General features: G+C 43.7%; 1 protein-coding gene across 1 annotated transcript in view; it reads right to left on the minus strand.

Moving 5' to 3' along the window:
- nme7 (NME/NM23 family member 7) overlaps positions 1 to 17,367 on the minus strand; it is a 234,253-nt gene that overhangs the window by 88,909 nt on the left and 127,977 nt on the right. Inside the window, exons 8-9 of the mRNA XM_086006730.1 lie at positions 12,476 to 12,544; positions 1,698 to 1,799 (exon numbers count right to left, since the gene is read on the minus strand). Of these exons, the coding sequence (XP_085862856.1) occupies positions 1,698 to 1,799; positions 12,476 to 12,544 (171 nt within the window). The remainder of the gene's footprint in view (positions 1 to 1,697; positions 1,800 to 12,475; positions 12,545 to 17,367) is intronic.

Here is a 17,367-nt window from a genome sequence, read left to right on the forward strand (position 1 = left end):
GCACACACACAAGAAATGTGCTTAACAGCAGACCGTGAAACAGGGCGTGTAGGTTATTACAATGACATTGAATGACAGTGATCAAAGTCTGGCAATAGACTTTCTTACAATTATTAAAAGTGAAGAATGTTTTGCAAAAGGAAAGGAAGATGAAATACACGTGAACAACCAACTAGAGTCTTTAAGAACTGAAATGCCCATCTTTCTTGTACAATACCAAAACATCTACACCATCATAACATATAGCACATTCTTCTTAATATGTATATTGAAGTATAATAAATTAAATGTTACAAGATTTTGTGCATGTTCTACTTCATTCCTTCCCACTGGTACCTTATTTTCTTGTTTGGTTTCAAGATAGCATAGTTTAGGTCATGTCCAAGATTAATTCCAGGCCGACTGATACAAGGTGCTGCTCTTTGGGACACAGCTGATCCAGTCAGTTTTTCCTCCTCTCTCCCACTAACAGAGGTCAATCAATTTTCTTGTGACCAAGCTACAAACTGGTAAAACTCACCTAATTGTGACAATAAGTATGAATGTCTGTCATGGTTCGGACTCCAACATTTTAACACGAAAGCTACTTGGTCATCTTTGTGGAAATCCTTTAATGCCCCGCATTTTATAAAAAAGTCATAATTTTCTCTTAATTTCTGTTTGTCGTGAAATTAAAATTTCTTACTTTTCTGGAGATTCTTCGTGGCATAACTGAGAAAGTGAGTTGGAAACTTACTTTCCAGGTCTCCACAATGCCACTCCATAATCACCTGGGTTAAGCCCATCTTTTCTCTGCACTATCCAAAGGTGGCACAGCTCAGATCAGCAAATTGTATGTGAAATCACACTTACAAACCCACACCCAGTCACGCTACAGCATTTGTATTGAAATCCCAACTGTTGGGTTACCATCCTGCTCATCTCTCTCACTTTGAGAAGGCAGACAGTTAGCCTTTTGAATTAAGAGCTTACATTTATGTAGCACTCTTCATGATGAATGTCCGAGTCACCTGGAGGTACACAAGAGTGCTATGGATGGACTCAACCCCAATTTCCCCTGTTCCTGTTCCCTGGTGAAGTGCTTTGATAGTGCACTCATCTTGTCCAGAAAGCTCAAATTAGTAAATTATAGAGTGGTGAGCCACCTTACAGCAGCCTCATCGAGTCAAAATCTTTTAAACCATAATGCTAAAGTGCTCTTTCTATCGTGCTCTAAGCAGATTATACAAAATGCAATCCAATTATAATTATCTTCAGTCACAATTCAGCATGGTAACTCTATTATCTTCTGACCTTTACTGGAAGGGTGATTTTATAAATAAGACTTTTTATTTGGTTCTAAAGGAAAATCAGTGCACATGGGTTTATAGTAAATTGAAGTTTAATTGAAGGAAACAAATTTAAACGTATGGCCTTAGCTTTCAATTCAAATTCAGTATGATTAAGCCACTAATCATGGCTGTAAGAAGAGTGTTTTGCAATATGGAAGTGAATACTCACTGTAAAATGGAGATTTGCTACAAGTCAAACTATAGCATGGATCCGACAAGTGATATGTTCACTTCAAAAATGCAGTATGTTCGACAGTTAGGGAGCTTGCTATCAAAAGGAAGCCACTTCAACTGATCTGAGATATACAAGTGCTTTACAAAAGTTCAGCAACTTACTCAGCAGCCTTTGAAATTTGACTAACTTACAGGGTCTGATGGTCCACAGCATTCTCTAAATGTCTTCTGAATATCATTTCCTTGGAATTCAAAGGCAAGACAAGGCCCTGAAGAGAGTTCCATTACCATATCCTGTAATAGAACATAAAATCATTAGTGCAAGTAGAAAAATTGTGACAGTCTCTTCCCCCCACCCCCCAAAGTTACTTCACAGACACTTATACATTGCAGCATAGTTATTAGATGGGGAATTAAGCAACTCTCAACTGTTAATTTCTGATTTAAGAGCAACACATTCAAGTAATTATTTGGGCATTTTTTTGGACTTAAATCAGGCTAATAACAATTGTTAATGAATGGTAGTGTCTGAAGTCCTGGTCAAGAACAAGCTGGTTTCAGTTCACATAGATCAGATCTAGTGGTATTACAGTATTAGCTCTTGTTTTAGAGAAAATAACTGAAAATATTAAGCCAAAGAAACAATGCAAGCTGACAGTGTATTTTTGAAATCTTTTATTATTTTCCCACAACCAATACTCATTAAATTCTGAAGGAACAAGACTCTACATTTGTAAAATTTAATTTTCAGTGCCAGAGAGGTTGTTTGGCAGTAATTATGAGTTATCATGCTGTTAAAAATTCACTTACATCTGAATGCACCAGCCCTAACTTTTTCTGCCATGTTTAGTAGGGTAAGTACCACAACTTCATGCCCTTACATTGATTTCAATGGTGAGTCTATCAGTGAGGTACTGTTATAGCGTAGCTCGTGGAGAAGCAGGGTAACTTGGACTGAAACTTCCGGATTTCTGCATTTAACTGACCGTGTGTGTGTCCAATTTACTCCATAATAATGGTGAGCACTGTTAGCCTCACCATTATTCTCAATGCAATATTCGAGCTCACTCTCAACTGATCAAAGACAGTGGGCAGTACAGAATAGTTCCAATATGAATCATGATGTTATGATGTGCATTTGATTGGAATGTGATATCAGCTCCAGGTAGAAGATTATTCCACCACTAGACCACCATCTTGGGTTAGTTTCAGTGGAGTTGGTCAGAAGGAAGCACTTTGGATTTGATTTTCCTGTATTAGAATTTTAGCATTCCATTCACACTCATGAAATTGCCCCATGTACTAGGGATTCCAATCTCCATGCTCTCCTGGCATGGTTTGTCTGGTAGGTTTGCAAAGGTAAATAAAATGAGGAGTGGCTGAGTGAAGAAAGCAATTCATGCACACTAGGAGCTGCATGTTCTTCAGGAACTTGGAGTGTTACTACTCACATACAGGTACATAACTGCACTATTATGATCCTATTATGATGTACCTGCTCAAGTGCAGTAATACTCTGAGATTTGAAGGAAACTGAAATGCCACTGCGGATTAATAGATCCTCACTGAGCAAGACAATATTGTTTAATGTATTTCACCTTTGCCAGTGCTCCACTAGAATAACATCAAAATCAGTTAAAATTTTTACCTTAAGGGGCCAAATAGAAAAATGCTGCCATGGACATTCAAGCTCTTATAAGAGTCTATAAGAGCCACAGGCAGCAAGAACACAAAACACTAGGTTATGTGCGTTTTCAGGATATGGCACTTGGATAAAAAAAATACGTTTTTTTCCACCCAGAAAAATGCACCAAACATGCATTAACCCCAGCCAAATCAGGCAAGAGACATTATGGCCGGAATTTTCTTTACCTGGGCGGGTCAGGTGCGGGCAGTCAGCGTGGTGGGTCAGGACCCTGTTCTTCTTTTCATCCCGCTTCTCAGAGCGACTTTCCCTTAAAGGCGCCTATTAAGGCAGGTTTCCCAGCCCTATTAAATGGTGCAGGTCTGATGATGTCATCGATGACTCACTTCCAGCTGGGATATTTAAAGGAGCCTTGGCCACATTGCATTTGAAGGTTTATCTATGAGTGTGCAGAAAGTACATTTCAGCATCTGCTTACTGCTCAGCCTTGCACACATGGCTTCACAGAGGCTGAGGGCTGCACCCAGGTTCTCAGATGACTCCTTACTGATGCTTGTGGAGTGAATCAGAGGATGCAGGGAGGTCCTCTTACCTTCTGTTGGGCAGAAGAGACCTCCCCAGGAGACCAAGAGAGCCTGGTTGGAGATAGCAGAGGAGGTCAACAGCAGGGATGTTGTGAGGATGACCTGGGTGCAGTGCCAGAAGTGCTTCAATGATCTCATGAGATCAGGAAAGCTGAGTGCAAAGCCACACTCAACTTCATCCTGCTGTGCCGCTCATCATATCCCCATCACTCTGCCTTCCCAAGCCTACTCCTGCACATCCTTACTCACACCAACATACCTTGCACGTCCACCCATCCCTCTCTCTCTATCTATCTACATAATAACCATCCCTCACACTCACCCTCATCCTAATGCAATCATGTCAACTGACAATACACAAGGAGGCCACTTTGCACTGGAACTTTAGCATTGGCACCACACTCCCTCATAGTCACCCTCTGAAGATGTAACCCACACATTCCTTACACTCATGCCATCACACTCACTCAAACATCTATTTCCCTCCTTGCAGGACAAGAGAGCCCACAATAAAAGGGAGGGAGAGAACCGGAGGTGGCCCTCCATCATTCGCCACGCTGACTACAACGGACGAGGTCACCCTGGAGGTCTTCGGAGTTGCAGAGCAGCTGGAGGTGGGAGGCGGAGAGAGGGGGACATCTCAGCAACCTGGTGACAGAATTACATCTCATACAGCCACATGGCATACAGCAGCCACTGAATGATCATGTGTATAATGGTATCGGTACCCATTCTTGAGATGACATTTCTAAATAATCTCTTTACTCTCCCACAGGCCCATCAAGAGCGCGCCCCCACCAGCAAGCGCCCCCCCCCCCCCCCACTGACCAGGTGGAAGAGGAAGACGACTCCTCAGAGGAGCCTCCAGCCTCTGAGGGTGCACCTTCACTAGTCCTAAGCACACCCAGCACCAGATACACACACCTTGGTGGGTCGTACACGAGATAGAGTAGTGTTGTCACCTGATGTCTCAAGTCACAAGTGAGCAAGAGGAGATGGTGGAGACAGGGACAACAGTGGAGACTCCTCGCCCGAGCACAGGATGCTCCCAGCTCTGTTCAGCTGCATGCAGATCTCGGGGGCCATTGAGAAAAAGGGCGATCCTGGAAGTGCAGGAAGAAGTGCAGGAGGCTTTGACCGGTTTTGCGACCGCAATGTCTGCAAATGTGCAGAGAAGAGAATGGAGGAGTCCATCTCCAACATGAACACCACCATGTCGCATGCCATGGCTAATGCGGCACTCATATGAGCACATGCTCTCTATGGAGAACAGATGGCAGAGGCTCACAGACCTTCTCTCTCGGAGGGATAGCAACGTAGACGTGGGTCCTCATGGCCCCACTGATGTGCAGCAAGGTGCTCAACACTTCCTTGCTAGCAGGGAAGTGCGGCTGGCCCATGAGAGGGATGATGGTGAGAGGGGACATGGAAGTGGGGTTCCTCTCAAAGCACTCTCACTTCTCCCTCAAAACTCCAAAACTCAGGACGTCAGCCAAAAGTGTCTACGCAGTCACAGCAGGGAAGTGAGCAGGCTGCCTCTACCTCTGCTGAAGCCACATGGGATGCACCTCATAGAAGCATGCGTAAGCAAAAGATGACACAGAAGTAGATGCACAAGGGTAAGCACATGGGTGTTTAAAGAAGTGTTTCTGTTAAGGTTCTGTTACTCTTATGTCACATAAAACTATTTATTTTCACCACTTTCCGGTCATGGCCAATTTTGTCTGCTACTTTGGAAGTGGCTTAGTCAGTTGGAGTGACTGGTGAGACATAATGTTACCTCCAGTAATGGGGGGGTCATAAGGACATAAGAAATAGGAGCAGGAGTAGGCCCGGGTCAGTGTGAAAGAAATAGCTTGGTCATTGTAGGGATGCGTTATGGTGTTGTTGTGGGAGGGCGTGGGTGCAGAGGTGGGGACCTGGCACAGCATGTGGCAGCCATATGGGTGTAATGCAGGAAGTTGAGTAAATCTGACCACGATGAGGCCATCCCTGGCCTCACGGGCAGCAATGTGCTCGGTATTGGTGGTATCTGGACCTCGGGTTACTCCTGCTCCTCTTCCTCCTCCTCATTTTCCAGCTGATGGTCCTCCTCCTCCTCTGAAGAGGCTGTGCGCTCACAGCCTTGTTCCTCATGCAGCGCTAGTCCTCGCTGCTGCGCTCTGTTGTAGAGTGTGCAGCAGACGACGACGATTCTGGAAACCCTGGTTGGTGCGTACTAAAGGGCTCCTCCAGATCTGTCAAGCCATCTGAAGCGCATTTTCAGCATGCCTATTGCTTGCTCTATGACACATCTGGTGGACATGTGGCTTTCATTATAACGCTCCTCGGCCTCAGTACTTGGCCTCCTCAAGGTTGTCATGAGCCACGTCTTCAGTGCATAGCACTCGTCTCCAAGCAGCCAGCGGGAAAGCCTGTTTGGAGGGGCGAAGAGCTGAGGGAGGGTGGACTGGCGCATGACGAAAAAGTCATGGCAGCTGCCAGGGAATTCGGCACACACATGCATGATGATCTTCCTATGGTTGTAGGCCAGCTGCACATTGAGGGAGTGGAAGCCCTTGCAGTTTACAAACACTCCTGGGTGATGATGGGGTGCCCCGATGGCCACATGTGTGCAGTCGATGATGCCCTGCACCCGTGGGAAGCCAGCCAGAGTGGCAAAGCACAGCACCCACTCAGTAACTCTGGTTTCATCAGTGGCAAAATTGATATAATTGGCTGACTTGTCAAAGAGGGCATCGGTGACCTGCATCTGTGGGCGGCCAACTGCGAGATATCGCAAATATCTGCTGCAGATCCCTGGAAGGAGCCAGAGGTGAAGAAGTTGAGGGCGGTGGTGACCGTCAGCCACTGGTAAGGTGTGTCCATCAGGTCCTCTGGGCTGCAGGTCTTGCTCCAGCAAGCTGCAAATGTCTGCGATGAACCTGGCGCAATAGCCTGAGCCTCCTTTGGCACTGCTGCTCAGTCATGTTGAGGAAGCTCATCTTCTGCCTGTATACCTGGTGTTGGGGGTATCGCCTCCGGTGTGGTGTAGCCCTGCACTGATGCCCTCTGTCCCATGGAGCATCAGGACATTGAGGAGAAGGTTGGTGGTGTTGTGTCTGCTGCTGCTGGTGTTGGGGCTCATCCTGGTCCGATTCTGAGGACCAAGGTGAGACAGTATAATCGGCACCCATGCTGATGTAATAGATGGCAGGTCAAGTAGAGATCAGAGAAGCAATCTGTCAATTGTGTGATAGGTAGTAGCAATGAGGTGAGAGCGGTTTTCGAATTTTCACAAAAGACTTATACCCTAGACATCTAAATCTGTGCTGTAAGTGCACTCAGCAACAGCATTTCTCTTAGAAAAGTAACCAGGTGTCAGTATTTATTGTGCTTTCCATGCTCTGCAGTAATGACCTCGAGCAATGGCCACTCAACTTCTGCTTGACAGACATGGTTCCCGAGTTGAGAGATTCTTGTGGTCATGCAGTGGAATTCACAAGGTTTGGTTAAAAACACGGTCGAGTCTGACAACATAATCTAAATGAGGTCGCCCGCCTCTGCCGTTCGGGACCGTGCCGCGCTGCCAACGCGCCCGATTTAAAGGTGCGAGGAGGCGGGATGACAGTGCATTCCCAACCCGCTCCAATTTATTTCCACTTTTACTCCCAACCTGCCTCCAATCCCACACGCATGGATGCAGTAAAATTCCGGCCTGTGAAACATTTTTCAGCAAGGACGTAGAGTTTTCCTCAATGTCGAGGAAAGTATAATACATCTTATGCACCATTAGAAAATGATTTTCTCCAGCAAGCAATGATCCTAAAGAAAAAGATTTATTTTACCTCAGCTTATGTGTATTAATCCACTACAAATTACAAGTGCCAACAAAAAATCTATAGTCTGTTGTGTAAATTAAATCAAGTTAGTATCATCTTGAACATAAAAATTAGGGCCTAGAAATTCAGTTGTTAGCGCCAGCCGCTAGCGCCTTAAGAGGGCAAGAAGTGGGGCGCGAAGCGGCTAGTGCCCGGGCGCGGCGTGATCTGTGCCTCTTGCGAAATTCAGTTAAGATTTAGCGCCAGCGCAAAACCTTTGCGCGCGCTCAGCTGCGCGCGCAGATCCTGACATCATTTCATGGTGCAACGCCCTTTGTGCGCCCCGAACCGGAAATTCAGTGGCGCCGGCCTATTGTGCGTCTGGCGCCCCCAGCGACTGGTAAAGGGGAATGGTTCCCAGTCGCTGTGGGGTGCTATTTAAAGGGGACCCCTCCTGCATTATAAGTGGCAGCCATTTTGTGCCAATCCTTCTGTGTGAGAGAGAGAGATTTAGAGAGAGACAAAGGCAGAGAGCTTTCTGCTTTGACTCAGCGCTCACACAGGTACTTCTGGCTTCAGGCCAGAGCTTTGCACTTGGATTTCACTTTCAATGCCATAGCCTTGAGTCGCCACATATAATGGGGGCTGCAATGGGTGGAAACGTTGGGTTTCTGCATTGCATTCAAAGGGATCAGAGATGGCGTGAGAGAGTGCCAGTCATGGCCAGACGGAGAAGGGCCAACAGGCGTCGGCACAGGAGGCCTTACCCACCCAGGGTATACCGCCAGCAGTTCTCATATCTGAACATGTCTGAGGAGCAGTGTGTTCGGAGGCTGCGATTCAGAAGGGAGGTGGTCACTGAGATCTGCCACCTGCCTCGCAGAGATCTGCAGCCACAGCTGAGGAGCAGGACGTCTCTGTCGGTGGCAGTGAAGGTGACGGTGGCTCTCAACTTCTATGCCACCGGCTCCTTCCAATCCGCTACTGGGGACATTGCCAACATCTCCCAGTTTGCGGTACATTGCTGCATCCGCCAGGTGAACAATGCCCTTTTCAGAAGGAGACGTCAGTACATCTCCTTCCCCATGACCCTGGACAAGCAGCAAGAGCGTGCAATGGGATTTGGAAGAATAGCGGGCTTCCCCATGGTTCAGGGTGTAGAACTGATGAACCAGCAATGGTCAGGCCTTGCTTCAGGGCTGCAATGTGCAGGGCATGGCAGCCAAACAAGTCGACCCTTCCCCTTTAAGAGCTGACCGGCGCCAGCATGTCTGCCTTCATTGAGCAAATCGCCGCACCTGCGCCCGCCCTCGGTGTTAGCGCCCCGGATCGCCGGCTTAGCGCCTAATGATAGTCGTGCATCGCCTGCTTTAGCGCAGCAGCAACCTCTTGGGGCGATGCAACTGAGTATCGGCGAAGGTGGCGCTAAGTTGCACCGGGCACAAAATTTAGCGAACGCCCGGCTGTAGCACTCCAAACGTGGCTATACTGAATTTCTAGGCCTAGCTGTGCAGATCTATGCAAGTTCTTGATTGCTTGTCTGCAGGTAGATGTAAAGAAATATTTGATCATAAAATAAGGTAATAAAAATTCAATCATAGCATAAATGAGATTACAAAATAACTGGAATCCAATAATTTTCCAATAAAATGGGAGTGGCTGAGTAAAACCATTACCAAAGAGCAGAAGTATTCAAAAATTAGATAATGTTAGCAATTAATAAATAATTAAAGATGTTCCATATTAGCAATGCCAAAATCTTTTAACTGATTACATTACAGGGTAAAGGTTGTCCAAGCTGGAGAATGGACTTTTCCCACTTTTAATTGCGATAGTATCAAGTACACAACGGCCCAGTAATTCGGGTCGGTGGCTTGCCGCGCGTGCAAGCCCCACTTACCCGACGCGCTGACATTTCACCTCCAGGGACGCCTGGAATTCGTGTTTGAAAAAGAAGAATCCAGGGCAGCGTCTGACGTCACGTGACGCCCAGGAGTGCAGCCAGCGCGAAGCCTGGAGCGCGCTGTGCAAGTGAGACACGCCCCTTGAGGTCTCAGTTTAATAGGACATGCCCCCAATGTTTCTCACAAGCTGCTAAGCATTTTTACATGCAAAGCAGCATTTTAAATAGGTTTTTGGTATTTTTATGAAGCTTTTGGTAACTTTTATAAACTTTTAAAAACGTTTACATTATTTTGAAGAATCTGAAGTAGTTTTAAACAGAATTAAAGCAATTTAAAGACTTTTAAAAGCCCTAAAATAATTTTTTTAATTCCATTTATTTATTTACCAATGTCGTCGTCATACGTGTCTTCACACTGTTCCCTTTGGGGAACTGTATGAAGTGGTGGAAGGATTTATGGCCGTGATTAACACTCATTCCGTGACCGTAACCATCTTTGAACCAGCCATTAGGGTGGTTAGTCCCATGGCGGGAGGGTTTTACGGGCTCCCACAAGCTATACAAGGAGGGGGGGCCACCCACACCCACGGACGCAAATATCCCACTGGATGTCAACCCAGAATTTAGAGCCGGAGCTCCGACTCCACTTGCCGGGACTGTCTGGAGCGGGGTTCGAAACCCTACCCCGTCTGGCCCAGCGGCGGGGATCCTACCGCTACGCTAAAGGCCCAATCCGATTAGCAACGTGAAATGGCTGGAATGAGCACAATTCACGGCATTAAAAGAACTCTCAATTGAACTGATGATGACCTCAGCAATCTCCTCAACGAGGTGGAGGCGCAGCGCCTGCTCATCATTGGTAATGAGAAGTCAAAGGCGCCGCAAAAAGGACAGATAATAGCTTGGTCTTTCAAGTGGCAGCATAGGGCTCCAGTCACGGGGAGGGAAAAGGCGCAGGAAACGTATGGGTGTCACCTTTTGCGCGGAGTGGGCCTTTTGCGTAGCGGTAAGCATCCCCGCCGCTGGGCCAGAAGGAGTAGGGTTTCGAACCCCGCTCCAGACAGTCCCGGCAAGTGGAGTCGGAGCTCCAACTATAAATTCTGGGTGGACATCCAGCGGGATACTTGCGTCCGCGGGTGTGGGTGGCCCCCCCCCCCCTCAGATGGGTTGTGGGAGCCCGTAAAACCCTCACGCCATAGGACTAACCACCCTAATGGCTGGTATGAAGATGGTTATGGTCACGGAAGGAGTGTTAACGTGGCCAGAAATCCTTCCACCACTTCATACAGTTCCCGAAAGGGAACAGTGTGAGGATACGTACGACGATGACCTGTTGCGCAATGCACCTCCTTGGACCCTCAGTCACAGATGCGAGGGGGCAAATCGTGCAATTGTTAAATTTTTCATTTTATTGACATGTAAAATGTTGGCCCAGTAATTCCCTTCCAATCACGCGAGTACGGTCGGGGTACTTACGCGTCTGTCCGGAGGAAATGCCGGTTTTCAGCATGCACAGCGCATGCGGGGAAAACCGGCATTTCCTGTCCTCTGAACGAAGGGGTTCAGAGGCAGAACGCGTGCGACTGTACAGGCAGCGCGTGCGCAGTAAACTTCGCAGCTTTCATTCATGCTTTCAGTGAGGTCAAGTCCTTACAACTTACACATGAAAAAAGCATGAGTACAGTTGCTCCAGAGGCTGCGGTTGTTTGGGAAAGGGAGGAAAGGTATTTTAAGAAATGCTGAGGTAAGTTTTAAAGTTTATTTTTGTTTTTTAAAACGGGTTTTCAGTACCGTAGGTAGAAGGATCAATTGTGGCTATGTGAATTGAATTTGCTGTGTTTATTAAATGTGAAAATGACTCCAACATTTTTAAGAAAAAAACTTTTCATCAGTAATATATTCTTTAAGTAATTATGTATGTATGTCTGTATATATTCCTTTGCGTGTATGTATATATTCCTTTACTTATGTGTATGAATGTATGTATTTAATTATGACTTTCAGAGAAAGTAACTTATTGGAAAATCATAATTAAAAACATACATTCATACACATGTAAAGGAATATAAAACATACATACATATACGTAAAGGAATATATGCGGACATACATACATAATTACTTATTACTGATGAAAAGTTTCTTTCTTAAAAGTGTTGGAAATGTTACATTACTCATTTTAGAACACTCATTCTCACATTCAATTCACACAGCCACAATTGCTCCTTCTACCTACCGTACTGAAAACCCGTTTAAAAAAAAAAATTTAAACTTTAAAACTAACCTCAGCATTTCTTAAAATAACTTTCCTCACTTTCCCAAACAAAAATATTGCCTTTCAGAAGCTCCACGATAAAATATATCTTCCTCCGCAGCCTTGGAACAACTTTACACATGCTTTTTTCAAGTGTAACTTGTAAGGACTTACCCTCACTGAATCCATGAATGAAATCGACGAAGTTCACTGCGCACGCGCTGCCTGTGCAGTCGCACGCGCTGTGCCTCTGAACCCCTTCGTTCAGAGGACCGGAAATGCCGGCGTTCTCCGCATGCACGGTGTTTCCTGAACGCCGGCATTTCACCCGGCCAGATGCGTGAGTACCCAAACCGTACTCACGCATTTGGACCCGAATTACTGGGCCATTGTGTAAAAGTTTAAAAACCACCCCCTCAATTCGAACACATTTCTAAAATTGGGCTCTGAAATTGTACTTCTGAATACTACAGTACAAATGCTTAGTGCGCATGTCTGAAATTCCACTCTCCACCATTTTTAGTGGAGGTTTAAAATGGAAAAACAGCCGAAAGCCAAAGGACTTTATTTTAGTTTTTTCTGTACATTTCTTATGACAAACACTAAAAAGAGTTAGAAAATTGTACAGACCAGACATCATTTTATGGTTCATAATCAAAATCAAAATTAAATGGTTAGCTTGTGCATTTTTTGCAGAAAAGCTGCTCCCACCCTCATAGGTTGGCACAGTACTGGCCAAGTATTATTAACGTTCTTTAACCGCCTTTACCTACTTCCTACTTACATTGTATTCAGCAACAACTCCTTTGTATACTTCAAGGAACTCTTCTGCATTGACTCGTTCTACATTAAACTGTGGGTAGAAGGGAAAAAACGTAAACAAGAGTTGATTTCTGTCATTTAAAAATGTTTCATTTTTCTCCTCCCTATACACAAATTAGCTCTCCCATAATACACTTGTTTCCCAGCTTATTGGGAAGATAAGCAGGATGATCCAGCTAGCATATTCATATGACATCATCAATTTGTGCCACAAGATGCACTTCACCAGATGGAAAAGAACACTTCTCAATATTTTCCTTCTTTTTTCCAGATGACACAGCCAAGGCAGGCACGCCTACTCTTGCCAACCCAACCCAACTAGGTTCACAAGAGAACCAGGTTTTAAATATTAATTGAAAATGGAACTCTAGGTCAAGTCTCCTTGTTGACAGTACAATTGCTCTAGCATTATAGCTACCAAGCAACCACATCTAATTTTAATATGATTCTATCAAAATATTGCAGTCAAGAAGAAAACCTGGCAGGCCTCAAATTACATTTTTTGTGGTGTTGATTGAGGGATAAATGCTTGGCAGGACACATGGAGGACTCCCCTGCACCTCTACAAATAGTGCCATTGAATCTTTTATGTCCACCCAAGAGGTTCGATTTTAATATCTCATCCAAAAGACGGTACTTCCGACAGCGCAGCACTCCCTCAGTACTGCACTGGGGTGTCAGCCTAGATTTTTTGCTCAAGTCTCTGGAATGGGGCTTGAACACACAACCTGCAAATGATTTTCCTTCCCTGCTCATTACAGTCACATGTTTTTTAATCGTTCACCTGCACTAGGCATAGGGTCAATATTTTAAATTGCACAAGGCCCAACATTTCTTATGGTTATTCTAACAAAGGTTATGTGTTTTTACATAGAACGTGGCAGCAAAATACACAGACAGGCTTTACATAGAGGTCTATGTGACCTCAATCTTACAATATTTCTGTGGTTTCAGTTTTACTTCCCAGCATGAATATCTTGGATACGATAAGGTAGATTGCTCCAATAGTGGAAACAAAACTAGTGGATGTTTTTCATTTAGCCCTGCAGTAGCAGTCGTTTCTCATGGACCACTGGCAGATTCAAATAACGGTTCAAAATGACACTTTGAACTTTTAACTTAAATATATACAAGAGTAAGAATATTAGGGACAAGAAAAGCTCATTCAGCCCAAGGAAAATCATCTCCCAACTACCCTAGTTCTCCTATTTTAGCATACAACTACGTTTTGTATGTCTCTAATGTATTTGTCTCTTCAATTCTGCCTGCCAGATTATTCTAAGCATTTTCTTTTCACTAATTTAAATTATGCCATCTTGCCCTACTTTCTTGCTTTACTTTGAATTAATACTCTTGGCTTACCTTACTTAAACCATTTATTATTTTATATATCTTGATTAAGGTACAGTAGCATAGTGGTTATGTTACTGGACTAGTAATCCAGAGGCCTGGACTAATGATCTAGAGACAGGAATTCAAATCCAACCACGGATTTAAATTCAATTAAATGAATCTGGAATAAAAAAGCTAGCTATCAGTAATGGTGACCATGAAACTACCGGATTGTTGGAAAAACCCATCTGGTTCACTAATATCCTTTAGGGAAGGAAATCTGCCGTCCTTACTGGGTCTGGCCTATATGCGACTCCAGTCCCACAGCAATGTGGCTGACTCTTAACTGCCCTCTGAAATGGCCTAGCAAGCCACTCAGTTGTACTCAAGGCAGCAGCTCACCACTTTCTCGAGGACAATTTGGGATGAGCAATAAATGCTAGTCTTACCAGCAACGTCCACATCCCGTGAATGAATTAAAAAAAATCGGTGGGGCTCCCCTTAACCACATTTCGCTAGCTTGTAGAGTTTATATACATTTAATCAAATATTGACCTAGTAGCTAACATTTTATCCTGCCACTGCCCTGAATTTTATTATCGTTTAGAAACACAAATACTTTTTTCCACTGAAGGATTTTCATTTTTTTTTTAAACTTTCAGTAGAACAGAAGAAAATAAACAAATGAGAAATTTGGTAAATTACTAATTTAACTTCTAGCAGTTTCCTGTTTATCCATTTACTGCCAATTTATTCAGCATGTCGTGGAGCTGTGCACTTCTGCTTCAACTACTTATCTATCCCATCTAATGGTAGCATAAGCGAAATGTACTCAGAACATATTCTTGCATGTAGCCTTCCAATCAGCAATAACCTCTGATACCAGAACTAATAAACATCTGAACTTCAAAGTTCACACAGTGTTTGGTTATTGGCAACAGTTAATAAACTTTGACCCAGAATTTGCTGGAGTGGGGCATCCCACGGTGTGCCCTGTTGGTTAGATTTGTTCCTTCACCCTTCAGTTCCAAAACATTTTGCCGACAAAATTGCTGGAACTGCAAGCTGATAAAGGCACAGTGAGGGAAACAGAGCAGCTGGGTCCTCGGTGAACAACGGGTCAAACAGTGCATTTCCTTAACCAATGAGATTAATGGATTGCGAAATAAACAGAAGGACTGAAAAGGAGGGTGAATTCAATGTCAAATCAGGTACAGAAAAAAAGAGAGGGAAAGAAAGATTGGATTAAGACAGAGAGAGATAAGAGATAGAAAGGAAAAGTAAGAAAAAAAAATTAGAAAATGTAAAATGTCAGTTCTATGTGAGCTCTGTTCTGTCTGGAGCCTGGCAGTCAGAATGGCTCGAATTACACTTTGCAAAGTACTTGATTACTTAGGCAGGCAGGATCTAATTACACATTCCAGATAAACTGCTGGGTGTGTCTTGTCCTCCAAGGGGACCAATCAGAAATCAGGTTTTGTCCTCCAAGGTGACCAATCAAAAATCTGATGTTGGAAATAAACACAACCATTTTAATTGTTCACTTTCTGGGCAAGAGGTTGATCGGCAGTCATGAACAATTATCACCTCGTTAAAAGGGTATTTACACGGTTAATTACTAGACAATGCCGCAACATCATGAAAACCACGGGAAGGTTAACGGTGAGATGCTGTTTTTGCGAAGCTAATGACGGAGTGGCGCAACTTGTGGCGATTCGCAATTCACAGGATATCTCTTCCTCATCACACGTTGCTGGCTGATTTGCACATGTAATTTTTATGCAAATTCTGGGCCAATGTTTGTTTTGAGTAATGAAATACCTATGTTACTCAAAGCTTGTTACCAGAATTTTTATTCTGGAACTAAAACCAGCACACTGTGAAGCATTTACATGCACCACAAAGAATAATCTTTAAACTCTGGAACCAGAACTCAAGGAAGCATTTATTAAAATTATTTTTATTTGATAATGTTGTTATACATGTTTCACAAATATTGAACCACCAAAATATTTTTTGTAACAAGTGATTTTATTATACCTTTGTAATTCACCATTCCAACGTAAGGTTATAAGTTAATTCACGTCATCGCCAGCAGATCTGATCAAAAAGCTTCACATGAAAAAATACTGGAGGGTTGGAAATGAATTAGGGATCTAATTCAATCTCAAGAATCAGATGATTAACAAACTGGTCAGAGTTTCATTCTTATGCTTTATGACATCATTTAAATTCCTCATTCATGCTGTAGCCTCTATTTAATAATACCAGGCTTTCTGGGTTTTCAGTTCCTCATTTTTTTCACCTTTTCCAGGGTGTGCCTCTCATTGCCTTAGCTATTAATATGTTCATTGTTTCTTTAATGTCTTTAATTCCTTTTAATGCCTCTTACCATTGTTTGAATAAGATGATCTGTGTATGGGTCTGACCCCCACCCCCGCCATCCATTTTTATGATCCTATTAAAATGGTTGTTCATCTTTTTATTTTTCAGCCAGCCTGAAGTGTTGACATTTTTTGTTTGTCCATAGATGTTAATTTAAGATATTAGGGCAGAGCTTGGTCAAAGAGGTAGGTTTTAAGGAGTGTCTTAAAGGGGGAAAGAAATGAAGAGAGGCGGAGAGGTTTAGGGAGAGAATTCCAGAGCTTTGGGCCTTGGCAGCTGAAGGCACGTCAACCAATGTTGAAGCGATTGAAATCAGGGGGTGCTCAAGAGGCCAAAATTAGAGGAGCATAGATATCTCAGAGGGTGTTGAGACTAGAGGAGATTACAGAGATAGTGAGGGGCAAGGCCATGAAGGGATTTGAAAACAAGGATGAGAATTTTAAAATCGAGGCGTTGCTTATCCGGGAGCCAATGTAGTGTCTTGTATTGACAGAAAACTTTAAGGGTGTTTAAAAAAATCTGGTTTCTCGTGGTGTCATTGCTTAGTATATCACAATTCAAGCCTTTAAATTGTTTTAATATTAGGTTCAGGTGTAATTCAAAATTGCTTTTCAACAGTTTATAGAATCTTACCATTGGTATATTTCTGTTAAAATCAAACAATTACAAGTAATTATGATTAGCATTGAAACAAAATTGTTATAAAACAGCAAATTTTGTTTCAATGGTGAACACTAATGATATTCATTATGAGTAATGGATTAGAACTACAGATGTTTGTGGAACAGAAGGAAGCCATTTGGTTACTGTGTCTGTTCTAGCTACAGGAAACTTTCGATTAACCGGAGGTTAAATGTCCGGAAAGCTCTATCTACCGGCAAAATTCAGGAGCCGTTTCCTATAAGTTTTTTTACTTCTTGTTGCTTTTTTTTTCCCCAGTCAGGCTCTGCAAGGTCTAGCTGAAGCTGTTGCTTAGCTACAGAGATGCTTTTAAGCTGCGGCCAACTGTTTTGAAGCTGTTGCTAAGCAACGGGGTTTGTTGATTCACACGGAGCTCAAAAACTCCGTATGTTTTAACATTAGCGCTGGTTTCTACGGCAGTTTTGATGGTACGGCACCAGCTAGGTCCAGTCAGTG

The sequence above is a fragment of the Somniosus microcephalus genome, chromosome 14 (assembly GCF_052327205.1).
Source record: "Somniosus microcephalus isolate GS21.2 chromosome 14, FLI_Smic_1.0, whole genome shotgun sequence".
NCBI lineage: Eukaryota > Metazoa > Chordata > Chondrichthyes > Squaliformes > Somniosidae > Somniosus > Somniosus microcephalus.